General features: G+C 48.7%; 2 protein-coding genes across 3 annotated transcripts; one reads left to right on the forward strand and one right to left on the reverse strand.

Annotated features, from left to right (window-relative positions):
- The first annotated feature begins 95 nt into the window (after positions 1 to 95).
- On the forward strand, positions 96 to 19,431 carry CCDC191 (coiled-coil domain containing 191). Of its 2 annotated transcripts, XM_032181575.1 has the most exons (16): positions 96 to 149; positions 966 to 1,107; positions 3,413 to 3,544; positions 4,067 to 4,245; positions 4,749 to 4,972; positions 5,711 to 5,867; positions 7,987 to 8,177; positions 8,728 to 8,959; positions 10,307 to 10,773; positions 11,275 to 11,369; positions 12,888 to 12,970; positions 14,341 to 14,442; positions 15,500 to 15,643; positions 16,791 to 16,943; positions 17,308 to 17,462; positions 18,632 to 19,431. In XM_032181575.1, the coding sequence occupies exons 1-16, from the start codon at positions 99 to 101 to the stop codon at positions 18,762 to 18,764; spliced, it is 2,640 nt and encodes an 879-aa protein (XP_032037466.1). In that variant the 5' UTR covers positions 96 to 98; the 3' UTR covers positions 18,765 to 19,431. The 2 variants fall into 2 exon arrangements, with proteins under 2 accessions (XP_032037466.1, XP_032037554.1); XM_032181663.1 differs by lacking the exon at positions 96 to 149 and having other exon boundaries at positions 1,008 to 1,107; positions 11,293 to 11,369.
- A 1,861-nt stretch (positions 19,432 to 21,292) lies between these two features.
- ZDHHC23 (zinc finger DHHC-type palmitoyltransferase 23) lies at positions 21,293 to 26,241 on the reverse strand. The gene is made up of 4 exons (XM_032207549.1): positions 26,135 to 26,241; positions 24,961 to 25,662; positions 24,198 to 24,365; positions 21,293 to 23,354 (listed from the first exon to the last, which is right to left on the reverse strand). Exons 1-4 carry the CDS (start codon positions 26,239 to 26,241, stop codon positions 23,087 to 23,089), a joined length of 1,245 nt encoding a protein of 414 aa, XP_032063440.1. The 3' UTR covers positions 21,293 to 23,086.
- Between the last annotated feature and the right edge of the window lie 506 nt (positions 26,242 to 26,747).

Here is a 26,747-nt window from a genome sequence, read left to right on the forward strand (position 1 = left end):
AGGAGGAGGAAGAGGAGGAGGAGGAAGAGGAAGGGCGGCCGCCGCCGCCGCTCGCCCTCCTCTCCCCCCTCGCGGTGCACGCCGGGCGGCGGGCGGCCATGTCGGGGCTGTGGAGCTGGCGGCGCCTGAGCGCCCCGGCCCGCCCGCAGGTCTGTGCGCGGCGAAAGGCTGATTTGGTTTATTTTTGTGCCTTGTGACTGTAATTCTCTGCTTTTCTTCCAGCCGGGGCTTGGTGCCGAGGGCGCTGGGTGAAGGTGCAGCGAGCCCCTCGCAGCTGGCTCCGGAGCGGGGTGCCCCTGAGCCGTGGGTGCAGCACGGGGCTCGCTGCTGGGTTGCCTTTGGTACCTCAGTGCTCCCACCCCAAACCTGCTCCCTGCTGCAGGTGGGAGTCCCTGTCCACCTCCTCATCACCCCGCTCGTGTTTCTGCAGTTGCAGCTCGCTCTGGTTGCCCTACCACTGAGGGAAGATGCCCCACAGTTGTATGCCCTGGCTGGGGTGTGGGTGTTAGGTGTGAGACCACATTGACAAGTCACGGCTGTCTGCTTCTCAGAGAAATGAATATGGGGCAGAAAATCCTTTGGACACGCTGGCCAGCCTGGTTGTGACAAAACGCTGATACAACTTTCCTAGCTGGTGGTCACAGGGGACTAACTCAGCGAGTCTCTGTTCAGCCCCTGCAGGCTGGGTGTTTGCATTCTCCCAGCGTGTTCTCCAATCACTGTGATTGGCAGTAATTACCAAATGAATGCTCATTACTTAATCATTTCTGAGTGAAATTCTCCAGTCAGTCAAGAGCAGTTGGAGAAATGTGTTTCAAAAGAAATCTATTTCTTACAACAGCCGTACTGTCTTGTGTGACAGCCCCACTGATGTTTGTCCTCTCTCCCCCGAGGAGAAACGTGGATGTCGGAAGTTTAAAAATGAATATACATCAAACATTAGAAATGTTTTTCTTTCTTTAAAGAGAGTGGAGCAAGCCTCTGAGTATGCCATCGCTGAAGCTTTTTCCTTTCAAGAGCCAAGGTATCCACAAGGGCTGTGTGGTCCTGTGATGAGGTTGGAAACTGTGGAACAGCTGCAAGATCATGATGAGGCCTGTAAGGAAGGTGAGATGAAATACTGCTTGCCACAAGCTGCCTAAACGAACTCTTCTTGATCCAGCACTGTGGTTCTGGTCTGAACAGGCTGTTACAAAGCTGCAGACCAAAAGAAACAGTTCGCAGTAAGACAGATTGGAGCCTTTCATCTAAGGGACAAAGGCATAAAAGAAAATTTGGTGGAGTTCAGGGGAGATCTTAATTAGCGTACCTGAGAGAACGATGAACTCCTTGTCTCCTGGAAGTGTCAGGTCAAGACAAGGATGAATACTGTCTTTGAAGATGTGGTCAAACACAAGTTGCTGGGCATCAGGAAACTGGATGAAATTACCTGACAGATTTTTGACAGCAGGACAGATGTGAAAATGGGGTGACCCTGTGTAACTTTCGCATCTATGAATAATGGTGTGGTTTTCCTTTGATTCTCATGCAAAACTTTCCTTGCCAATTAGCTAACTAAATATTCCCTTTGTAATGTCTGCAGCCACAAGTGCTTACTGAAATTTGAAAGTAAAACTGTAATACATTTTAAAAAATAATTTGATTTCCCATCCATGCAAGAAATATATCTGCAGTATAGGAGATAGAATTTTAAAAACAGAGTTAACTATTCTTTTATAACTCAACGCTGAGCTGTACAGAAAGAAATGAAGACAAATCTCCCAAGTGCATCCTCTTCAAAACAAGAGGTCAGCTTTTTAACTTGTAAGCAACAGCAGTTCAACTAATAGCACAGAGCACACATATCTGCTTACCATGCACTGTCTGAATACATTATGCAGCATAGTGGCTCAAAAGGAGCTGTCTTTGCAGTTGCTGGAGAAGTTGCTTGCTTTTTCCTCATGATTCTTTATTATTTTTGTTTGTCCTTTTCTGCTAGTGTTTCCCTTTTTGTATTTGCCAGTCCCTCAGGATTGTTACAAGCACAAATGAAAGTGTTTTATCTGGAGTCCATTATTATAGTACTTAATGGCATTATCTGCACATACTCCATTTTGCAAAGAAAGGTATGGATAAGAGAAGTGCTAGAACTCATTTATGCCAGTTATGAGGAGCTCACATTTCACAGTCAAAAAAGTAACTCCATTCCCAAGTGATAAGTTGTTTTTCTCTCTTCTTTTTCGTATCAGATATACTTCCTTGCTCCTAGGCTGGCCTGAGAGATTATAGAGAACAAAAGTGATTTGAAGGACAATAAACATCAAATTTATGTTTTCTTAAAAAAAAAAAAAAAAAAAAGTTTAGAAACACTTTACTGCCTTAGAAATACCAGGACTCATTGGGAATATCTTAATTTTTGTTAGAACTAGAGCTTTGAGCAGCTGTTTGTCCTGTCTGAGGGCTGTGTGCCTTCACAGGGCTGACTTGCCTTGCAGTGGCTGACGAGATCCCCACTCTTTGCCCATCCTTGCTGCATGGATGCCTCAGCTTCTTGTAGGAGCGCTCCCGATGCCTTACAGTTTGCAGTGTTCTGCTTCAGGAACAGCTTGGCTACCCATTCAGCAAGTCTAGGTGGGTTGTTGAGGCAGCAGTCACATTAGCTGTCCCTGCTCTTGAGTAGGAGCTCTGAAAAAGGAGTTTTTGCATTTTTCTGCAGAAAAGCATGGAGAATTTGCAAATAAAGTCCACAAAAGGACTTCATACCCAGTTGTGTATTAGGCATCTATCTCACTGAGTAGTAGCAAATCCATCGTGGGTGAATTCCTGTAGTTACATCTTCTGACTGCAGGTAGTCCCTGCTGAAGCTTGCCCTGTGGCAGATTTTTAACGTAGGCTTCCCAGTAGTTACTAGAGCTGTGGTACTTGCAAAGGTTAACCTGTGTGCTTGAAGCTTACATTTGGCCAAACAGTGATTCTTTTTGTATTGAACATAACGACAACCCTGGCTGTACATGTGGAAAGTGTACATATCTTAAGTGTCTGCAAGTGCAGTGGTGAAACATTTAAAAGCTATCTGAGTTATGAATTGCTTCCTATGAATTTCATCTCCTTGATAAATGCTTTGATAATCAAGAGTGCTCTAAATGTCCAAAGAATCTTGTGGAAAAAATTAGGTGGAAAAGAATTTATTTGTGACCTATATGAGAGGGAAAAAGTTTGCCACCTTCTCTTCCTGTTCTTTTATAGATCAGGAAGACGAGAACAGAATTATTACCCCTAGTCCATTTTATGTTGCAGATCAGCTTTCAGTCATTTTAGAACGTCTTTCCTGCATGTGATATAACCATCCCAAAGACAGAGTCATGCTATTTTACACTTAGGCATATATTTTTAAAGCTAGTAAAGTCATCATCAGTCTCTTTCCTTGTGATAGCCCAAGAGCTGCTCAGTAGCTGGATGAAGTCCAAACTGCAACTGGAGCTGATGAGTGATGGAGAAGCTGAAGCTGGCTCTGTCCTCCTGGAAGATCCTTCTCCAGCCACTCCGAAGTACGAGCGGTTTGATGGTGAGAGCACAACAAAGCCCTTCTTGGCTCCCTTTCTGAGCACGTGCTGGGGAATGGAGACAGGCCTTGTGGCTTGTTGGGCTGACAGGTACAAGTCTCTGAGGCCAGGGGAGTGGGCTCTGTGAAAACAAGATTACAGATGAAGATTTTTGTCCCCAGCTCTGACAGCGGCTTGCTGTAGGGCTGCACAAACATCTGTCGCCTCCCTTTGTAAAGGAAATTTTATTTCTGCTGCTTTTGGGTATGCGTGAGGCCTGTCAAATTTATACAGCAATTTGAGATGCTCAGAGGCAAGGCAGTAAAAAAAATGGACAAAATGTCATTGCTGCTCTAGTGTGTTCAATGGGAGACTGATTAAGACTCTTTGGGGATAAATGGAGTGCAGTCACTGTGTCTGCTTTCATCAGGAATGCATTCACAGGCTGGGAAAGTGATCCCTTTAATTACGTTAGGCTTTGTGATCTGAGACAGGGGTTTACTCATTTCAGACGAGCTTGAGCTGATCTGAGTTCCTCCTTTCAGACTTGTGCAGCTCTCTGGAACATGAGTTGGAAAGTTCTTCTGCCCAAGAATACCTACAGCATCTTTTGCAGAGCGAAGCTGTGAACTGCAGGATACTGGCAGACCTTCGGCTTGAAGATACAGAAGGAAGACAAAAATTTGCAGATCCCCGAATAACCATGGAGCTCAGACACAAGCAGGTGTGCAGGCAGGGCAGCACAGTTAAAAGAAATAAGATGGAGGATTATAGGATTAGGGTAAATGCTCAGTGATACCTTCCCCGTGTTCTCTCCCAGCCTGCAGTAATCCCTGACTTGCAGGCAAATACCCTAGGATACTCTTCCAAGGTTTAGCTGAAAAGTTACTGTTCCCACTTGTGTTATCCATTCACAGTAGCTTGCATGGGAAGCTTTTGCTGTTGAGGTGAACTTCCACTCTTTCATCTTTTCAAGTTTTGCCCCTGTCTGAAGACTGACAGGAAAAGCCACCAGGCCCTCAGCTCTGAGTTTGCACCCACCCCATAACGTTGATTTAACCCCACTCTCCTAACTGGAGTTTTTTGCTGGTCAGAAAACAAAACCAATCCAGTCAGTGATAGCTACAGAGAGGGTTGCATGCTTCCCACCCTGTCAATCTACAACAAACCTCAAATCCTTCAGCTTTTGGCACCTGCACTGACTTGTGCTGATTTCTTCCTTCCCAGGTGAAAGAAAATCGACTGAGGCGTCAGAAGGCGTTAGAGCTGCAGAGGCAAGAAGAGGCCCTGAAGAAATCCATTCTGTCTGAGGCCAAGCTCCAAATACAGGAGGAGGACAGAAGGAAGGCCCTGAAGGCCAAGATGGAAGAGGAGGAGATCCAGAGGGAAATGGTGAAGCTGCGAAAGGAAATGGCTGAGAAGAGGCAAACCATGGCAGAAGCACGGAGAATGTAAGAGGGAGAGAGGGGCATGGAAGGCACCGTGGGGAAGAACAACTTCTCTTATTAGCTCCTTTTGGTAAACATTAAGAGGAATAGTAGTCCCAAAGGAAACATTTCCTGTCTCCAAACTCTCCCCAAACCTTTTACTCCTTTGTTGCTGACTTCAGTGGCAGAATTTCATTAGGCAACAGGCTAAAGATGTTAGATTTCCTTTAGCCATTAGCAGTAGGTACACGCAGTCACAGAAGTAGGAGCATGCGTGCACCACTGTGTGTTCTCTCCAACTCTGTGGCCACATCCAGCCTTACCAGTGTTTAATACAGCATGAAAACCGGTGCACTGAAGAAAATGCATGAAATTGCAATGAAAACGCTGGCCAGCCTGGAATAGTCTATGTTGAACGTCTATCACTTAATAGATTTCCTCTCCTGTGGGAGAATAAAGTGCGCTGTTGGCTAAGAATTCTGCAGAGAGACGCTCTTTGCTTCTGCTGAGCTTGGATTGCCAGAGAGATGTGACTTGTAGGGATGCCATTTATTTACTTAGGCAGCCCTAAGATCCTAAATCTTCTCATGCGAGAGGATTTATTGAAATTTATTGAAATGTGGCTGTTCTCTAGGAAGGCTAACTTAAGTAATCAGCAGCTTTCTAGAGGTCATTCTCTGAGGATTGGCAAAAAAAGGGAGTGAGGTCTGAACTACAGTAATTTCCTTATTGCTTAGATCTTGATGTTTGCTTACTTTCCAGGGAGGGGAAGAGACAAGAAGAAAGCCAGAAGGCAGCAATACAGGAGGTATCTATTACTGTGTCGCCACCCCTGTACCTGAAGAAAGAAGAGCAAGAAAAGGAGAAACAGAGAAAGGCTCAGGAGCTGCTGATCAAAATTCACACCAACAAACAGAGAGTAAGCATCACCGTGCTTTTATCTGAGACTCTGAACTACCTGCCCTCAGGTACTATTTGCAAAATGGAAGTAAAAAATCCTAGTTACCTTTTCTTTTCCTTTTTCTAAGCTCTCCTCCTGATATCAAGAAAGTAGAAAATCAGGCCAAGAAGTATATTGTAAGACTAGGAGTGAGAAATCTGGACACACCATACCCAGTCTGGGTCTCAGGTGTACCCAAAGTGAAGATGTCACTTCCAGTTGCAAACACAAAGGCTTCTGCAGCTGAGGAACAGGCGGATGTACAGAGGCAGCAGCTGTAGAGCAAGATTTGCTTTCCCCTGAGGAAGGAAGTGGGGAGGGAGAGAGTGGCACTGTGTATATGGGAAGGTATTTGAAGGTTGCCTTGAAGACCCTGGGACAGGAGCAGGGACAGGAAAGAGAAGTGCTGAGGGCCTGGGCTGACTTCTGAGTTGTCTCCACACGTTGAAGTATGCCAGTATACACACAGCAACAGGTTCCTTGAGCATCCACTCCCACCAGCTATAGGGGAATATTCGATGAGACTGCAACAGCACAGGACAAAAGATGTAGCCTTTAGTAATTCCTAATAGGAAACTAATTCTTTTTCCCTGGATTTTGACTGTTACTCCCCTGGTTTTGAAAAACAGCACAAGAGCAGTGCTCTGAAGGGAAATAAAACCACAAGTTTCCTGGAGTCCTGAACCCACCTACCTGTTATTGGGAGATTAAGCTGGAGAAGCTGGTTGGGTGAAAACAGTAACTGGTTTTACTGGTAGTTAAACTGTAAGGGAGCTTCCCATCAATCAACTGCTCTCCATTTCTCACCACTAGGGTATCTAAAGGTGGGGATTTTCCCTTTTTCTCACCCTGAGAGTTTACAGAAGTAAGAGAGATTCCACCTGTTCATTTCTGATGCTGCAGCCAGCTCTGGGTTAAACGTGTTGCATCAAATCCTTACAGTTAAAGAGAGCTTTTTGTACTGAATGATCCTATATGGGCGGTTTCAGCAAAGGGAATAAACTTCCCTGTGTGCAGTATGTGTACCATCCATCATGTAATGTTTTTTAATTAACAAAACAGTCATCATTAACGCCTACTTCTCTACATCTAGACATTTTTTTCCCCCATCGAAGAATTTCAGCTTTAATGGTGATTCTCCCCTGGCTCACTGCATCTCCCCAGGCTGCTGGATGTGAGCTTGGCTACTGTTTAGCAGCCCACGACCTCTTTCCAGCCCAGTCTAAGCTGTGCAGATAAGCCTAAAGGAAGCCGCGGAACAATTTAGAGCTGGCGTAATGCGAAAAGCCGCAGCTTAGCCGAGCTAAGCAATGGTGACATTGATTATTTTCTTAAAGCAGAAAGAAATAGCTAATGCGTTGACATTTTGTCCTTTTTTGTAAGTTTTCATTTGGAGATTTCAGTGACCGAGAGGAATGCAATTATTACAAGGCATTATCACAAAAGGGGGACAGCTGAGTCCTGTGAGTTGACCCACTTGGAGGATCAAAATGCACAGCATCTGCAGTGGCAGGGCTAGAATTATGGGGTAGATTAGATAGCAAATTGCTGTTCTGTACAATGTAAATCACTCCCAGAGGCAGCGAGTCTAATTACACAATAGGGGAATAGTTTGGCTTCCTACTGGAACGAAGGTGAGCTTGGGTCACGTCATAAATTCACACTGGGAAGTGTCTTGAGTTTTGTCTAAGTTGAAAAAAAATCAGCAACTGGTCCATGGAGCTGTTTGTTAACTCTTCTCCATGGAAGTGCCCTTGTTTATAAAATCTTAGGCATTTCCCAGATTTTGGAACACCTTTCTTATCTCTAGAAACTGTTCCTCTATTCCTCACGCATTTTATTCCTTATTATACTTGGTGAATTGAGCATGTTTCACTCAAAAGCATGGAACCCCATGGTGTTCTCTTTCTAGCCTGCCTTTTGCAGAAGGCTGCCTTTGCTCTGCATTATTTTATTTTACCTTCAAGGCATCTGTAGAAAGTGGGGATTCTAAAAAGAGCCTCAAAAGCAAAAGTCAGATAAGGGGGATGGTGGAGAGGATTGGCGTTTGTGTTGGACTGTACCTGACTCATTGGTTTTCTGAAACTCTCCCATGCAGTGCCTGCAGCGACATTTCTCTGCTTGGTTCAAACTCGTTCTGGAACACAGAATTCAAATGGGGAAAGCCAGAGCCCTGGCTGACTGGAAATGCCAGCTGAAGGCCCTGCGAGCCTGGAGAAACTATACTTGGACCCAGAAAGTACAGCAGGAGACGCAGCAATTGGAAGACCATCTCCAAGACCAAAACAGGTAGTGACCCTGCACTGTGAAATTCCTCCTACCACAGCAGTACTCTGCGTGTGATCAGAGGGTTGTAAAAAAGGGGCTTGCTAGTTAGCCAGCAGGAGGAAAACAGAAGCTTTTTGAGAAAATTGTTACATCGCCTACAGTTTGATGGAGGCCTTTTGGCACAGATGAAAAGGAGGAAAGAGAAACTAGAGCTTTAGCACTTCCCAACAAGCCTGCAACTCTCTCTCTAGGTATTTTCTCTAGGAATCTCATTTTGGCTTGCTCTGGGCCCCAGATAATAGGAGGGTATCTCCTGCTTCAGTAGTATTACAGCCGTTTTGACCAGTCCCTTTCATTAAACCTGTTGGATAAATCCCCCGTCTCTGCCTTCCCAATCCTCCTTGGCGAAACACTACAGCTTTGGAGGGCCTCCAGAGCTGAACAACAAAAAGACCTGGGAAGTTATGGGGCCTCATGCTATGGCCTGGATTGCTGTGCTTGATGGAGTTGTTTCAGGCAGGCTTGGACAGAAGCCTCACTCCTATCGTAACGAAAGTGCTTTCTCCTTCAGGAAAACCCAGCTGTCTGCAGAGCATAATCGGCGGCGGCTCCTGCGCTGCTGCTTTCTAGCATGGCAGCGCTGGAGCCAAGCAGAGACAGAGAAGCGAGAGCTGCAGCTCAAGAGGGAGGAGACAAAGAGGAAGATGGCACAGCTGCTGGAGGCGGTGTCACTGGGGAAGGGTGGCCTGGACGGGCCACAGGAGGCAGAAGTAAACCAGCATCAAGTTTTGCAGCAAGACAAGGTAAAGCCTTCCATGTAGCTTTGTCCATCGGCATCCCAGTAATCTCACGAAGTGCTTTCATGCCATCCAAAATAAAGAGCAGAGGAAGTTGTTTTTTTTTTTGCCCAGGGTGACCCCCAAATATCTGCCTACTGTTCAGGAGGGAAGCTGTTAAAGAGCAGAGGTAACCGTGAAGCACAGTGGATGAGTTTTAAAAATAAAATGATCTCTTCCGCTGCCAGAGAACAACCCTTCATGTACTCTTGAGTCGCAATGAGCGTCCCACCCCCAGATCACTTCTGCTGAGAGATTAGTTACATCTTTGATGCCTGCTTAGAATAACGTTCGACTGCATGACGAGATTTTGTCATGGCAGTGCAGCTCTCTGGCTTTTCAGAAGTGGGGGGGGAAAGCTGTCAGGGGATAGCTTGGGATAATGCACATCACAAGGAGGTAGGAGAATCAGGATGCTTCTTGAAATTGTCTCTTGTCAGAGCCTGCCTTTCTTTTCCGTCTATAAAACCTGTAGAACAGCACCCAATATGAGAGCTCATACATCCTGACATGCATATTCCAGTTCAAGCTTTTCATTTGCTTAAGTGTCAGTGAAAGTTGATTTCCTGTTGTGCTTAAATCATCCTAGACGGCTTGTACTTGCCTTCAGCTGTGGGGGAAAAACTCGTGCTGGAAGGATGGGACTGAATTTGGAGTTTGACCTGGGAATCAGAAAGCAGAGCTGGCATCTGATGCCTCTTCTGAGAAAAAAAAAAAAGAGGGTGTCAGAGAAGGCACAGCCTGACTGCCCACTGTGCACCAGTTTCATGGTAATACTCGACCTAAGCTGGAGAAGAGGCAAGAAAGCAGCCCTTTGTAGACTGTTCTACCATCTGAAAAGAGGCTGTCCAGTAGATCAGCCTTGTAGACCACTTGTATTTCATTTTCAACAACTGTTTTTCTTTTATTCTCAGTCTGAGCATTGCATAGGAACAACAGAGTCCAAAAGGGAGTGTGGTAATCCTTGAGAGATGAGCTAACCCCTGAGAAATGAACTGTCCTGTGCTCCCTGACAGAATGGTTGGGATAATATGCCTGCCAGAGCTCTTGCCTGATCAGGATTTTCTCCTCCCAGGGAAGTGGCACACAGCTTCGTAACAGTTTTTTCCCAACACCCTGCCAATTATGCGCATAACTGGGTCCCTCCGCCTTGGCTGGGAACTGGATGAAGATTGTGGAGCTGAGATTGCCCTACTTTTCAGGCCCCTCACTAGATTTTTCATTCAAGAAACACTTATTAATGTGGAAAGGGCAAAAGAGAGCTTGATTTCAATTAATGCCAGATCTTCCTTTTTCTTTTTTTTTCTTTCCCAGCCAACTGAAACACGCCTCATACAGGAAGAACCTGACCAGACCAGGGACCGCTCTCGTTGGGATGCTGCTCACACATCTCATTCCAACAGAAAACCCAAATTTGCCTGGCAGATCACCCTAAAACATGCAGCCCTGAATGCCCAGGACCAGGCTACGTACAAGAATCAAATAGCCACACTCCCCCAGCAGTTTCAGGCACCCAGCCCCAGGACAACCCCTGCTTATGGTAGCTGTTTTGAGCACCGCTACGCCTTCCAGCAACGTCTGATCGAGGAGCAGAGGCAGCAGCTTCAGAAACAGCAAGAGCTGATCCTTGAACTGCAGGAAAATCAGAGGCTGAGCAGAGCAAAAGAAGAGGCAGCACAAGCCATGGCAGTGACCCAGGCACTTAACAACTCTACCTCACAAACCAGGGAGTTAAAAACGGAGAGCAGAAAACCATCCAAGTGCAATGCCACCCCTTTGAGGTATAAGCCCCCTTGGTAGAGCAGGATCAGGTAGTCATCATCTCTCATTTCTACCCAAGTGGAGCCAGAATTTGCCAGGAACACTTTCAGTCATACTAGTGCTATCTGCTGTGCCTCTTACCTGTGGCATAGCCTCAAAGGTAGCGTTGGTCTCGCCACAGTTCTCATCCTCTGTGTTTTGTGTTGACTTGAAACCACATGATCCATGCAGAGCCCACTTAGAAACAACAGCACTGGAGTGTTACCCGTAATAGCAGCAGGGATTTAGTTAGGAAAAAAAGAGAGAAACTTTCATACTCTGTATTTAACAACATGCAGCAGCTCAGGGTACTCATCTTCTTTGTAAGGATGCATTGTTAATCCCGTTTTGGGCAGAACAATGAAAATGTAGCACAGTGAAGGGTAGAAACTACAAGGCCTGTTTCACAGTCTCAGGTAGTAGGTGTGAGACATGGTTTGACCAAGCTCATTGATTGATGTCTTCACTCTTCCTTTTCACAGCCTGCCTCTTTCTCACAGGTCCCAGAACACCAGGGCAGTGACGCAAGGCAGGAGGCCCTCCACCCAGCTGACCTCAGCTCATCCCATACTGAAAGGTATTGTTCTTGGTAGCAAAGACTCTGCCAGACCACTTTCCTCAACAGCTCATCTGGAAACTTCTCTTTCTTTGCCTCGGACCAGTGCTATGAGAGAGTGAGTTGTTTTCATGGCCACGTCAGGCATCTGTACAACCTTGGCCACTGCAAGCACCCCAAGTCGGTGCTCAGGACGCTGTGGTAGCCATTACTCCTAACACTTGTGACTGTTTCTGGTGTGACAAGAAGCTCTACAGCTCGTTTTGCTGTCAGTTTTACTCCTGTCATTGCCTATCCAATCAACACTTACACTGACTGCTCATTTTCACCTACCTTTGACAGAGGTATTGAGATTTCCAAGAGAATGAAGTGCTTACCCAAGGTTTTGTGAGTGTGAGACAACAGCAGGTAGGCTGGGGAAGGAGCTCCAGATCCTTCCCATCTGTGAGGTAGCTCCCCTTCTCTAGCCATGCTAGAGCAGCAAATGCACATTAAACATGGAAAGCAGCCTTGTCACAGGGTAAATTAGGATCAGGTTCTGCTATATCCCTAGTTTATAGTCTTCTGTATCAACCTAGGGGGAATCACAGCCTGCAGAAAAGACTGGGAGGTGATCGTGGTGATGTTTTATGAGTCTTGGGATCACCAGAGCTTGTTGGCCCTGATTGCTGTGCATAAATAGATCCCTTTCATTAACTGACTGTGTTCAGCTCCCACGCTACCTAGTACAAGCCATCACTCACTGATTGCCTGAGCTCTGTACAGCTTGGGGACAGTAAGAGTATTTTCAGAGCACTCAAGTGCTTTTCCTTGAAGATCCCTAAGTAGTTCAGTGCAAAGTCATCTCAAGATGATTTTCCCTTGGCAGAGAATCCTGGCACAGCTGAAAGGGGAAAAAGAACTTGAGGAAACCTATTGTGGTCAAAGCAATTAAATGCCCCTCCATTTATGGATGGCTCCAGCCTGTGCTTTGTTTGTGACTTCAAGAGAAGCAAGCGCAGCTTCTCAGGTCCGCTGTGTATTCTGTGAGGTCAGACCAACACCTTCAGAGACAGCCAGCAAGACTGCAGCATTGCAAGTTGGCTCCCCAAAGCAGCATTAAGTAGTAGTTTCTCGCTAAAGGGAGCGAGTTCCTGTGTGTCACCGTGGCAGGGATGTCTTTCATCCTGAAGTCACTCTTTAAATAAACAGCTGGGGCTTCCCGGAGACCTCATTGTGAGGGTTGCTAAAACAGGTGCCCTGAGCCTCAGCACTCAATCAAGGGGATGAAGAGATAAAACTTCTGGACACAGCTCCTTTTATAATCCAGGCTGCGACTGTCAACCAAGGAGGGTGGAGTGAATCTAACCAGGGCAGTCCTGAGTCTTAAAATTGAGTTTGTGGGTTCCTCGTTTGTGAAACTGCCAGCCATAAGAGGCAGCAGAGGGGACCTGGCAGCAGAGAGAATGGGTCACCCTTCCCGTTCGCCAAGCTTGTGCCGTTATCCTATAGCTCATTTGCACTAAGCCTTATGTCCTTCTGTTGTTTCCACTTCTGTAGCTATGGAGGAGAGAGCAATTCAGCGGGCAGAACGGAGGAGGAAATTAGAAGAAGCCAAACAACAAAGAGAAGAGGAGAAACTGGTAAGGACAGCGGAAAATGAAACAAAGACTCTCTCATGCTATTCCAGTCATAAGAAATGCTATTTTAACACCATGAAGTTGTGAACTGGGAAGAGGCTCTTTAGCCAAATGAGGAGTTTTGTGGCTTGTGAGAAAGCAGATGCCCAGCATACATCAAAAAATGACCCCACTGGCCCTGCCATATCACAGACAGACATTTCTTGTTGATGTTTGCTGCTACAACTCTAGAAGCAGCTTCCCTTACCACCCCTCCACCACCTCTTTCACGCCTACCTCATGGTTGTAACTGTCATTGCCAAGGATGGGAAGAGTGGAATTGAAATCCACCTGACTGGACCTAGCAAATGTTGGGTTTTCCCTCTCCCATCTGGTCAGGTCACGTGCAGCTTGAGGACGTCCAGCCTGACCTAGTAAAAATGCTGCATCTTGGTTTGTAGCAAATCTCTTCTGAAAAGGGAAGATATTGACAATATTTGCATAGTTCATATAGACATTCTGTGATATGCATCAAGCAGGAGCCTTCTTAGCTTACGGCATTAATCTGTTACTGAGAATATCGATACTAATTTGCATTAGGATTAGAAAGCTCAGAACTGGGGTCCTAAGATAACCAGTATTTCTCCTCCAAGGAAGAAGGATGTGCATGCATACTAGGAAGCTTAAACAAACCGTAGAGAACACTTCAACCATAGGGTGGGCAGACAAGCGTTAGGTTAGGTTTCCTCAGCTACTGCTGCCATGATCATAGAGACTGGAAGAAGCACAGTCACTATAATCATGCATAATTGTGTGGGTTTTTGGCCTTTGATGCATACACCAAGAACAAGAAGTTTGTGGAACGAAAGCAGGTTGAGGTTTGCAAGGGGAATAGGTGAACGTTCAGAGAAGGATATTGTATTTACACATGTACCACGTATATCCAGTGCTGAAGCAAAACAGCTTCTTTGGTCTTCAGTGTTTGGGAAGAACATATGTGAGCACCTGTAATGCTCTTTAACATGCAGATGTAAAACTTCAGAGCAGAGCCCAGTGGTTGAGTACTTATTTAAGCAATCATGTTATCAATAAATAACCTGGGGTACGCTTTTAAGTGTTTTAGTAGAAGAGCAGGTAAGTACTGTAACTTAGGGCAAAGAAAGATGGCCATATATAAGTAGAAGAAAGCACACGCCCTCCTCCCCTTCTCTTCCACAGTTCATTGTTCAGTGCAGATCATGTCTAGTATGTGACAGTCTGCTTCCTTCTGAAGTTTCAGGTTCTGGTCAATACTAGAATTCTGCTTGTCTGGGAAAATTTAGAGGCCTGTGTTCTCCAAAAAGGCCACATAGACTGGACTAAATTTTATCTTCCTCCATTTTCTCCATTTCAAGGCCCAGATGAAAGCTGAAGAAGAAGCACGTCAGAAGAGGGAGGCTGAGGAAAAGGAAGCTCAGCAGGCGAAAAGACGGGAGGAGAGGAGGCTACAGAAGCAGGTGCCCTAACACCCCAGCTGTCTCCCCCACCTAACAGGGATAGGAAAGAGAAGCCGTTACCTGCTAACACTGAGGCAGCAGCCAGGGCTGTGAACTGAAGGTCCTTGTTAGCAGAGTTCCACTGCACAGCACCAGCTGTATCAGCTCACCACCTCCCCCTTTTTTAGGGACAGTAGTAAAAGGGCTGTGGCCTGAACGTGCTGTGAAGCGTGTACTGTCCCCGTCTCAGCAGCAGGACTAGAGGCCCCAGCTGGTGGACATCCACTGCCGAGCTACAGTAGAGTAGAGTCAAGCTAGAGTACAGTATCCTCTTCCAGCATACACAGTGATACCAGTCACAAACACACAACTTAGCAGTAAACAAGCCTGAGAGATCTATGCAGGGCAACCTTCCAGCTGAAGAATTAGCAGCAGCCTCTCCTTGGAGCTAACAGTATCCAGCAGCCTAGGAATAGCCCCACGTTGTTCTTGTTACTTGCAAATGAGCTACACTAATAACCCAAATAGCACCACACTTGAAATCCTACTGGAATTTGACCTACAAGGGCTGTTCTACTTGCACTGAGTGTTTTAGGATGTTTGACCTTCATCTCTGAGTCTCAGTCAAAAATAATATTGAACAGTTATATAATACCCACATACCTTCCCTGCTATTTAAGCTAGGTTCCATGCATAAACTCAGAATCATTTCTGTACAGGTTTTCAATCTAATTTTATAGACGTAGAAAGCTACCCTACTTGAGCTCACCAAGGCACCCTTCCTCACGTGGATGAAGGCCTGTCAGAAGAAAGTTGTTGCCACATCAGCTCTGCTGGTAGCCACAGATGACAGGGACGGTGTGATAATAACACCAAACTGTGGTACTGAGGGAAGGCCATACATTCACACAGGGCCTACGAAAACAGGTTCTAATACACTGGGTCATGCCTGATCTGCGCTGCTAATGATGATGCAGATCCCCATTTCCCACGAGATCAGGACCTTCAACTCCAATATGACAAGCTTAATGTTCGTTTCATGCAGGCTGAATTAAAAGTACTGCTCGTTGTATTGCAGAAAGAGCTGGAGAAGCAGAGGAGGCTGGAAAGAGAACAGGAGCTCCAGAAAAAGGCCAGAGATCACTATGAAAGCGTCCTGCTGAGAAAATTGGGAATGGTGCCATGGAAGAGGCTGAGAGAGCAAGCCAAGGAAAACTTGGTGGTAAGTGCTGAGGATAAAGGAAAGGACTGCCACCATGGGAGGAAGGGAAGAAGAATGGATGCAGAAGGTAGCACAAACCCTAATGGGCTCTTAAGCCGGGTAGAAATGGCAAAGCAAAAATTCTCCTTGCACACCCTGCCCTACATTAGTGCTTTAAATCAGCTCATCTGACAATAATCATGAAAGGTCATCAAAAACCCACAAGGGTGGCCTCCTCATTTACAGCTGATTAAGCAGGAACCAAGAGGACAGAGAAAGGAATGAATTTCAATCTAATGAGAAGTCATCTTTTGTTAGCCTACACTCGTCTGCAGTATTAACCGCCACTTGACTTGATGCCAGTAACACAGTGGGAGTTAGTTTAGTACGAAACAGCCAAAAAAATAAACTGAAATTTTATGATGTGAGCCTGCCAGTTCTTTTGCATCACAGCGAAGCTAATCAGATAATTCTAAGGCGTTGTAGTTAGTTGTTAACCCCAGGCCATCACTCGGGCTTTCCCTCTGCCTGGAGTCAGTGCTGGAGCACAGTTGGCCACTGCTAGAGGTAAGGTGCCACAGGTGACAATCCAGGGATCTGCTCAGGCCTGGCCACGCCTTCAGTGCAGCAGAGCTAGTAGCTTCTGAGACCGTGACACACAAATATTGCTAATGAAACGTTTCTGTACGTGAATGAGTTGGCATGCCTTATCAGAAGGAGACTAATGGCACTCAACTGTATCCCGAAAACGTAGCCAAAGCCCAAGGCTAAGCTGGCAAGCTTCCATTTAAGTCACTGGAGCTGCAGCTACTGAAGAGCTCAACTAAATGCACGCGGGCACCCGGCTGGGATGAACTAGGGGGAGAACAGCTGCTCTGTAAGGCCGTCCTGCTGTTCAGCCCTAGGGAGCGGGTTGGACTGAACCATTAGGCCGTGCCTCTGCTCCATTCACAACAGGTCAAACTGCACGTCTAATTCAAAGGGATGGTCTCTAGGAGTTCCCTCTTTGTGCTAACTTAACGCTGTAAGGTATTCCAGCTGTCAGACACCTGCAATTTAGGGGCTCTCAGAAGCTGAGGTAATTTTCTAGCATAGCCAGCGTTCAGTAGCTGAGGCTTATGTAGTTGCTAGTCCAGATAACGAGCTGCCTTCTCTCCGCTCTGCTCAGGTGGCCGAGAGGCACCACTGCCTGGGCCTGCAGAGGAAATGCCTGATGACTTGGCTCCAGCACACCCAGAGCAGCCTTTCGGAGAAGGTGTCTCGGGCTGAGGACTTCCATTCCCACACGTTGCTCAGACAAAGCTTCAGGAACTGGCTAAAGGTTTGCCTGCACCCCAGTGGAAATATGATAGCAGGGGAACCAGCCTCTGCCATGCTTTCCCTTCACCACCACTCTACACACATACATGTACAGCCCAAATTTTGCTGGCTTGCTCTGTCCTTATTCCAGCACCACCCCATTCCCTTCTCAGAGGCCTTCCACCACCCTCTGCAACTCAGGACACTCTCCTACGTGCTGTTCCCCATGCCCACCTTCTTCCTTTTCCCTTGCTCCCTGCTGATTTTCCTCCACTATTGTCCCTGTTGTCCCCCACAGACACCGTCTCAGCACTGCTCTGTATGTGTTTATTAGGCTGGGGGTGGGAGAAAGAAGCCATTCTCACCTCGTTGTCTTCCTTCCCCAGTACAAGGATTATATGGCCAGTCTAGAAGAGAGAGCGAATACCCTCCATTCAGCCTGCCTCAAGAGAAAGTTCTTCTGGGCATGGTTTGATCTGGTCATGGAGGAAAAAGATACCTCAAGGGAGAAACTGGCGATTGCTACTGAACATAGCAACAAGTGAGTGCATTCCCTTGCCAGCAGTTCTTTTTACTTGGGTCTAATTCTACCCCATACAATACTTTACAGACTCTGCTCTTGACAGAGCAATGATCTGCTCCCCAGGAACATGTGAAATGGGTTATATGCTGCTTGTATTTTGTTTCTGTCACGTGCATAGACAACATCAGCATAGGTTATGGTAGAAATTTCCAAACAGCCTGGAAAAGGAAGTTTAGTCATATCCTTCGCAGGACTTTTAAATCTGCTGAAAGACAATACAGTGAAAGCTGCTAAGTGGCTGAAACTTTCTAAGCTGATTAGCAGATCTAGCTATGCAGCTCCTGCTAAAAGCTGCCTTAGGAAAACCTTTAAGTGCAATTATAACAAGCAGGACTTGTGCAGGAATTACACTGTGTTGTTTTGTCTGCTGTGGATGATTTGGTTTACAAAGCCAAAGTTGATAAACTTAGAAACCCTACTTAGGGAATTTTGTGTTTTCTGCCATCATCAGCCTGGTTTGGCAGGCAGAACTAGAGCAGACAGTTGTATTGATCACAGCCGGAGCTGGATGCGCCCAGTTCATTGTCCCATGACTGCATTAGCTGTGCATTTTAACAGGAAGAGCTATTATCAAGGTTCAGCAGAAAACAAACCTGTTCACCTACCTGACCACGAAAGCACATCAGCTGCATGCAGTCATGAGTAGGCTGTGCCTGTGCTATAACCCAAACAGGACGTGCAGCACCTCGAAGGAAGAATTAAATGAACTTCACCTCATGTGGGCTGTAATGAACCTGTTCTAGCTTGTTTAGTCCACAAGGTCAAAACAGGGCCTGGTTTAATCCAACAAACCAGCAAAGTGGAGGAGGCAGGGAGAATTCAGCCCAGGAAGACTGTTGCTCCCTGTTGCCATATGGGAACCCGGGGCAAGGCACCTTTGGTGGGGTGCTAAAAGTCAGGTAAGAAATAGGGCCCAGCTGCCCGCCTCCCTGAGTAGATGATCTGGGCTGAGCGAGTCTGCAGTTTCCATTTGTCCTTCTCCTGTTTTCAGAGACTGCTTATTCTTTAAGAACAAAGCATTTTAGGGGAATTCCCTCTCAAATAGAAGTTATGCTTTGATTACCTGGCATGTTACACATACATCTTTGTGTCATCACTTTGTTCTGTGCTTCCCTCTTTTCTTTTAGGAAACTCATGCTGAATGCATTCAAAGCTTGGAGGCAGTACCCGTTACTGATGAGAAAGGAAAAGGAGAGGGAGGAAAGGAGGAACCAGCTACGAAGGAGAGTAGCTGAAATTCTCCCCGACTTCCAAATATAACAGAAGAAACCAGCCAGACCAACCCAAGCGCATATGGAACCTACTTTGATGATTTCACTTTGACTTGAAGGGGCTCTTGCCCACAAGGTCCTCCTGGTGTGAGATCTCCACTGAGGTGTCTGGGACCTTTTTTTCATGCAGTGCTGCGGCACTGACACAAACATTCCTCCATCACAGGAGGCACGGAACTAAAGCGTACCTATTAAGCAGAAACCTGGTGCTTCTCTGGTGCCAGGACTCTGTAGGGCGACAGCTTGATCGTAGAGCAAACAGACTTCACTGTCAGCTGATCCCTGCTAACCCCTGCTGTGAACTTGGCCACCCAGAGAACAGCTTCTGGCTACCTGTGCCAGGGAAGCACAGATCAAAGAAGGTGAGGGAAGAGCCATTTATGCAAATCATATTTACTGACAGTCCAGGTTACAACATCACATACAGGCCATCTAAAACCTAGAATCTAAAACCTGGACACTTTTACATGGCGCAGGCTAGTTTACTGTGCTGGCCAGTTCACAAGCAGAGTGCTTTGATTTTGGGTACATGTGGTTATTCCAAATTCACAACCCTCTGGCTTCACATCCATCATTTAAACATTTCCCATGCTGGTCAACTGTAGTACTTAAAGATGGATTGTGCAAGTCTGTCTAAGCCCTTCTACTTGATCCAACACCACAAAAAAAAATAAATATATATATATATATATATGTATGTATTTAAAGTGCTTTTACATAAGCTCAAACAGAAAAAGGTTTCCTCATGATTCTTGAGCCTTAACCTGCAGCACAGTGCAGATATAGTAATGCAGGGAAGGTACAGTGTGTCTTCTCTCAGCAATAGCATAAGGGAGGAATCTGGAGTCGCTTCCCCCTCACAAGATAGGCAAAGTTCTCTCCAAAAACGATTTGGCAGTATGGAGAGCACTTGGGCAATGCGAGGAAGATGACAGTTTACTGTTATCCATTGTACGGGATCATTTTTAAATCCTGTATATGCCTTGAAAGTTTCCAATAAACCCAAATCTGAAACGAGCACAGGTGAGTTTTCAGTGCGAAGGTGTCAGAAGCTGAGGCACCGGGCTGAAGTCCCGTACGGAGAGCTCACAGGGATCTGGCCAGAGGGCCTCCCCTCCCACACAAGCCAGGCCGTCCAGCAGACCCCAAGTGTCCTTCTGAACATCGTGTCACGCCCAGCTTGCCTCCCACCACAGCACCTGAACGTTTACCCTCTCCCCAGGGCTGCTTTACAGCCCTGACCAGCAGCGGGTCAGCCGAGCGCCTCATCCAAGCGCGGGGAGCTGAAGGTGCTGCGTGGCGTGTGGGCGAGCACAGACCATCTGGCTGCGGCAGGAGCAGATTGCGAGAGGAAGCGACAAGCTGAGGAAGGGCTGAGTAACTTGTCTTGCAGGGAGGAACAGGCAGCGCAGAAGAGGGGCAGATTTCGCAGAGGTATGCGCCAGAGAGGCTAGCAACAGGCTGAACACGGGCTGAATCTCTGGCTACTCAGCAAGTCGGGGTGCACCAGTATAATGAGCTGCAGATTCTTCCCCCAACAACACCGCCACAGTTGGGCACTGTGTGCCCACTCAGCATCCACAGAAATAATGCTGCCTCTGTGGAGCACAGTTCACCCCTCAGGACTTACCATACAGTCAGCATTTTGCCTTTAAGAATGGGACTTTGTAATGCTCTCATCTTCCAGGGTTTTCTGTTATTCTTAGTACCTTTGACAGATTTTCCTATTAAGTTGCTCTTCTGCTGGATGGTTCCAGCAGCAAGAAGCCAGAAGATCCAGGAGGAGCTGTGCTCTGACACCCCTTTGCCCTTGCTATGGCTAATCCCATGCTAGCACAAAGCTGAAGCCTCAGCTTAAACCCAGCTGAAGGACAGAGATGGTGTTCAGGGATTATTCCTACATTCCTACCAACCTCAGTCCCAATCCAAGGGGAGATAAGAAGCCCCTTGGCTTCCCTGTTTAATCCCTACCTGGTGGAAACAACTCACCCCTCCTTGGCAGAAGCAAGGCTGTGCCCGATGATGCTGTTGACAGACTGTTGAGGACACCCCTAAAATCTGCAGCACAATGTTAGAGCTGCGCTAATGAAAGCTCCAGCAAACGGTTCCCAGCAGGAGGGTGACAAGCAAGAGGGTGACACGCGTCAGGATGAGCAAACAGCTTCGGCCAGCAGCTGTTTGCTGGAGCATCCCTCCTGCTTGGTTAGATGCGGATGTTGGTGCCTTAGTGCTGGTCATCAGCCCACACGCTCAGCTCAGACCCACTCCTTCCTGTCAGCTCCTTGCTTTTCTTAGCCAGAGAGGGAGGTGGCTGCAGAGCCCGAGCCAGGCGTCCCTTCTCCAGCAGGGCGGGGAGAGGGGGCATTGCCATTGGGGTGGAACAGCAAATTCCAAGGGTGCAAGGAGGTATCACTGCTTTCTGTGGTGGTGAGAACTGCCAACAGGCCCGTTTCTTTCATCCCACCAGGAAAAAACACACGTGCATTAGCACAAGGGATCCCAACAGTCTGCCCTGGCTGGAAAGTGGAAAAGGGAGCAGCAAGAAGCTTTGCTGCTTCTCAGGGCTATTAAAAGGAGAGCCCCAGCGCGTGCATCCAAAGCCAGCAACTCTTCCGCTCTTCCAGCCAGCAATAGATCGTGTTACTTTGTGTGTGCCTTGGGAGACGGAAAGCACAACACAAATCCTCTCAGGAAGAAGCCAGGAGGGTAAACAAAACAAAAGCCATGTCCTTAAAGAAAGGGTCACCACTGCTATGCAGATCGGAGTGACACAAGCTTCCTATTCACTGGGGAATCTCGGCACTGAGCTCTCCTTGTACAAAACCCCAGCCTTACAACTATTTTACTGGCCTGAACGGTTCTGGTTCCCTTTGGAAGGAGGACAAAAATAAAACTTAACTTTGGCACTTTACCCCCCTAATTGGAGTGGGCTTGAAAGTCCACGCTGCCAATGCCACTGAGGCAAAGGACAAGGCCATAGCGGCACGTGGGCTGCAAAGTGCTACCAAATACCTGTGGGACAGGGTGCACTACAGGGCCAGGCACTGCCTGGGGCACACGTCTGTCAGGGAATTGGTCAGAAGTCTCTTTGTGTGGTCAGGAAGCACGAGAGATGTCCCCTTTACCTCATACAGGATTGCTCCCTGGCTGAAAAGGGGTTTGCTGTTTCTGCACAGCCCCATTCCCAAGTGCAGCAGCTCCTCAGTTATCTGGTGGGTATAAGAAGTGCAGGCGCCACTTGAGGAAAGTGAACAGCGCAAAGAGGGACATGGCCTTCACCTTAAACTGGGACATGTAATCAAGAGCATACACACCAAATACAGCAGGGATCTCTGGGGACAGCCCTAATTCTGCTCCTTCCTGCAGAGCACATTCAGCACATTCATTCACCTGGAAGGAGTCGTTTCTGTACAGCAACTGTACCATCAGGCAGCGGTCTGTTTTCCCCTCATACACATTACTTCGAAACATCTCCTCCTTCCTCGGTATGTTTACCTGCTGTCTCATGTCAGAATCCATAATCAGAGCAGAAACACTTTGAGGGAGATGAGGCGAGCCGTCAACCCAACAGAAACTCAGCTTACAAAAAGAATGACGAGATCAAAGATGACAGCGTCTTCTCACCCAGTCAGAGAGACAGGGCAGGAGCTGAGAGGATCTTACAAAGCCCTACAGGAATGTTGCTCACAAAAGGCACTTAATACAAGCACGAGCATGTATACACAGCTGGATGGAATAGAAAGTGGAATAGAAAGTGGAAGAAAAAACACACCAGAGAGGAGGGAGCTGCTCAGCAACTGCCTGGACAGTCTCTTTTAGCCAAGGAGCCTGGCTTCTGCAGCAGTGCATGTTATTTGTATTACAAGTTCACCCTCCTGACATCTCCAAAACGCTGCATGTAGGTATGAGCCAGGGATTCCTTAGCCTTTGCAGGAACCAGCACACACGCTGAAGTCCAGCAGCAGGTTCCTCTTGACGCCAGAGTTTGCGCCTAACCAAAAGCCAAGTTCTCAAAGCTTTGTGATCTTCTTCCTGCCAAGCTGAGCCATGTGCAGCTTCCGACAGTGCAAAAAGGCAGCAGGCTCCTGCTCTCCGGGTTTGTGCATATGGCTTAGTGCTTTCCGCAACCTATTGCTGGCCGATGGCACGCGAAGAACCATTCTGCCTGGGAAAGCCTCCGATGTCTGTGACGGGGTGGGCAGCCCACACACCGACCACGAAGAAAAGGTGTGGAGGGGGTAGTTCTAGGGGAAGGGGCCGTTCCCCCACTAAAGAAAGTCAGTCAACGTCATCTGCAGGAAAAAAAGGCTGTCAGACGATGTCTTCGGCAGAGCGCAGCGGAGGGGGAGACCCCAGACTCAGGAAGTGGCCCCAGTTGCATAGAAAGCCCCTGTTGTACTGGCCAGTGTCTATCACTAAGCCGCCCAGGAGCCTGCGCCCGGTGTTGTCGCGCAGAGCCAGCCGAGCTTCCCTCTCGGTCACGTTGTAGCTGATGTTCAACAGCTGGATGAGGAGGATGTATCCCATGCCAGCTGTTACAATGGCACAGTACCACACGCAGGTGAACGACAGAGCAGAGCTGGCAGCGGGGAAAGAGACGGGAAGGAAGCCATTTAGTTCTGGAGCAGCTGTTTCAGAGCGACTTTCCCCGGTAATCGCTATCCTTTCAAATCCCCGTCTACATCTGCCACAGCGATCTTGCCTTGCCGCTTGCATCAGATAATCCTTCAAGGCTTTCTCAAAATTAAAGCTTCCTGGCTTACTTACTGACAGCTTTTAGCGCTACCGGAGCTACTCCCGCACATTCCTGTCGCGTTACCTAGCTCTTCGCTCTCGCTGCTGTAAAAGCTTTACGTGAGGAAGCGATGGTGCTCGCACCTGACAGATGATGAAGTACAGAGGAAGGCAGAGCCACTCGTGCTAGCGTGCTCTGTGCACCGGCAGCACAGCCGGTCTCCGAACACGTGTCTGGTGCTTCTCGCCACCCTCCCAGCCAGACACGGCATATTAATGCTGTCTGTACCGAGCAGATAACTTGGAGCGACAAAGCCACTAGACAAACACCATCTCCTTCCTCAGCGAGGCAGCACGCTGATTCCAGACTGCCAGACTATCGCCTTTCACCGGGAACAACCATCTAAAGGGTGGGTCTGCGTAGGACGCAGTAAATAAAGGCTCCAAATCCCAGCTCCTCCAACAGTTTCCTAGACATAAACTGTGAGCTCTCTGAGTCTCAGGCTCCCCACCCTGGGGAAAGCCGAGATGCATCCTTGCTTTCCAGAGCTTTTGAAGGAGCGCTTTTTGATCAGGCTTGACAGCCAACAGCACTGGCCATGAGCACAGAACGAGGAAAAGCAAGGAGCCAAGCTGCCTGCTCAGGCTCGAGTTCCCAGCCCAGCCCTCTCCCATGCAGAGGTCTCACCTGTAGTCAGAATAGGCCCCAGGGCAGTAGAACAACGCTACGAACAGGGTTCGTCCCCTACAGACGGTGTCCAGGGTCAGCGTAATCCCGTACACAGAGGTGAGCATGAAGAAGGAGAGCGCAAGGATGAATGCTTGGTGGTTCTGCTCCCCTACACAGCTGTTAATCCTCCAAAAAGGAAAGAAGAAGTTACTTGGCTTGGGAGGAGAAAGGAAAAAAAGAAAAAAGAAAAGAGCTTGCTTCTTTTTTTCTCCCTCCCCCAACCGTCAGAGAACCTCATCTCCAAGGTCTCGCTACAACACAGGCAGCTTCAAAGCAGCTTTACAGCTTTTTATAGAAAGCTTACAGGCACAAGTCAATAGACCAGTACAGTAGGAACGGTACGCTATTTGCCTCAGAAACTTATAGGAAGCGTAGTATCCTAAGCTAAGACATTTATACCTGCTGCTCCTTGATTACAGTACTGTGCGCAGGCAGCTTTGGGTTCCCTTGCTCCCAGGTGAGCACTTATGCAAGTTAACTGCGGGATCGCCAGTGCTCCTCAGACCCAGTGGAAAAAAAAGACAAAAAAGACTTGGAGAACCAGGAGCAATTCTGAAATACGCTGTAGAAATTAGCAGCGGTCGTCCCACTTATACAGCAAATTCACTTTTTGAAAGAGCATCGCTGAACATTCGGAATAGGCTAGGGAAATAAGATGTTAACTTAAAAGAAAAAGGAGAGGAACAAAAGAAATACATAGCCTCAGCTGTGCAAAACCTACCAGACACAGTGATGATCCAGTCTCCTCACACACCTGCCACAAAGCCGGCAGTGCCCCGCTCGGGCTGGCCTGACCAGCTGGCATTTCGCACACCAGTCCTTTCTCACACCTTCTGGCCCCTCGGCTGAGGCTCTGCAGTAGCTTTTGGCCTCCCCATTCACAGCACGGCCGCTGGCAGCTCCTGCCATGGCGACTCCGTGGAGCCCGTTGGAGCTCCCTCGAAGGTTCTTGTTGGGAAAATCCTGATGTGATGACTTGGCATCGCCTGCTGGGATGGGAAGGTAGCCGGGGTCTTTCTTGGCTCGTGACAAGGCTGCGAGCATGAGAACCAACCCAGAGGTGAGGAGCACCACTTGGGAATGCCTCACCTGGCCTCGGGGAACCACCTCCTGGAGAAAGACATAGTACATGTAGCCCAAGGAGAAGAGTCCCAGGCTCAAGAAGAAGAGAGTCCGCTCCTTCCTCCTGTGGGTGAGGTAGTAATACCACAGCACCACCACGGGAAGAGAAGTCAAGACGACCAGTCCCAGCAGGAAGTGCAGAGCCGCGACGTGGAGGAAGACGGGCAGCAGCACGAGCGGCGGCACGAGGCTGACGTTGATCTTCACGGCCCCCGCGAACCAAGGGACGCGGCAGCGGTCCGCAACGTCGTCGGCGATCCTCTCCAGAGCCCCCGGGGGCAGGGACCTGCAGGTCAGCCACCTGTCGGGAGGGAAAACACAGCGAAGGGAATAAATACACGGGGAACACCTGCGGGGAGCTCTCCGTGGAGAAAAGGCGGCCACCCCCCTTTAACTGTGGGCAAGGGGGCTGGAAACTTTCCCAAGAGGAAAAGGGAGGGCAGGAGAGCGGGGACGCGCTGAGGGGGTCCTAACGGTCGTTTCTCTGAGGGAGCCTCAACGGTTGCTTCCCTGAGGGGACCCCAACGGTCGAGGGTGGTGGTGGGGGGGGTCCTAACGGTCGCTTCTCTGAGGGGATTCTGTGAGGGGAGCCCAACGGTCACTTCTCTGAGGGGACTCCAACGGTCGCTTTCCTGAGGGGACCCCAACGGTCGCGGGCGGTGTGTGAGGGGTCCTAACGGTCGTTTCTCTGAGGGGATTCTCTGAGGGGACCCCAACGGTCGCTCCCCTGAGGGGACTCTGTGAGGGTAGGGGGGTTGCCCCGCAGCCGTTACCTGTCGCAGCCCTCGTCCAGCTCCCGGCAGTCGCAGCAGCACGCCGCCAGGTGGTTCCGCCGGCCCCGCCGGTCCACGTACTCGCAGCAGCACAGCGGCTCCTCCATCGCCGCCGCCGCCGCCGCCTCCCTGCCTCTCTCCCTCCCTCCCCTCCCCGCCGTGCCCCGGCCCTGAGGGGAGGGACGGGACCGGGAAGGGAGGGGGGGGCGGGGGGAGGGGCGCGGCCGCACCTCTCCTCCCGCCCCGCCCCCGCCCCCTCCCCTCAGCAGGTGCCTCGCGCCCGCCCCCGCCTCCTCCCCGCAGGCCCCGCCCCCCTCCGCCGGAGCCCGGCTGCTATTGGTCCGCCCGCTCGCCAGGCCCCGCCCCCGACGCGGAGGTGTGCCGGGTTCCCCCCGCCCCCGGCCTCGGGGCCCGTCGAACTGACGGCGGGACGAGCCAATGGCTGCGCGGGAGGGGCGGGGCTAAGCGTGACGTAGCGGCACCTGGCGTAAAGGGGCCGCGATTTTTCCCACGCGGGTCATTCATTCATTGACGGCGCGGCCCCACAGCCGCTATGGGGTCGGGATAGGGTCGGAAGGACCTCGCCCTTTGCACTCCAGGCCCGTTCCCAGCG

Source organism: Aythya fuligula, chromosome 1, assembly GCF_009819795.1.
Source record: "Aythya fuligula isolate bAytFul2 chromosome 1, bAytFul2.pri, whole genome shotgun sequence".
Classification (NCBI taxonomy): domain Eukaryota; kingdom Metazoa; phylum Chordata; class Aves; order Anseriformes; family Anatidae; genus Aythya; species Aythya fuligula.

What these genes read in the sequence shown, in the direction of transcription:
- ZDHHC23 (XM_032207549.1), bottom strand. Translation starts at nt 26,241, where the DNA reads ATGGAGGAGCCGCTGTGCTGCTGCGAGTACGTGGACCGGCGGGGCCGG. An exon ending in CTGGACGAGGGCTGCGACAG is followed by an intron (nt 25,663 to 26,134) that starts GTAACGGCTGCG and finishes CCCTCCCGACAG; the next exon opens with GTGGCTGACCTGCAGGTCCC. An exon ending in GGGGCCTATTCTGACTACAG is followed by an intron (nt 23,355 to 24,197) that starts GTGAGACCTCTG and finishes CCCCGCTGCCAG; the next exon opens with CTCTGCTCTGTCGTTCACCT.
- CCDC191 (XM_032181575.1), top strand. Translation starts at nt 99, where the DNA reads ATGTCGGGGCTGTGGAGCTGGCGGCGCCTGAGCGCCCCGGCCCGCCCG. An exon ending in TGCAATGCCACCCCTTTGAG is followed by an intron (nt 10,774 to 11,274) that starts GTATAAGCCCCC and finishes TCCTTTTCACAG; the next exon opens with CCTGCCTCTTTCTCACAGGT. An exon ending in GCTTCAGGAACTGGCTAAAG is followed by an intron (nt 16,944 to 17,307) that starts GTTTGCCTGCAC and finishes TTCCTTCCCCAG; the next exon opens with TACAAGGATTATATGGCCAG.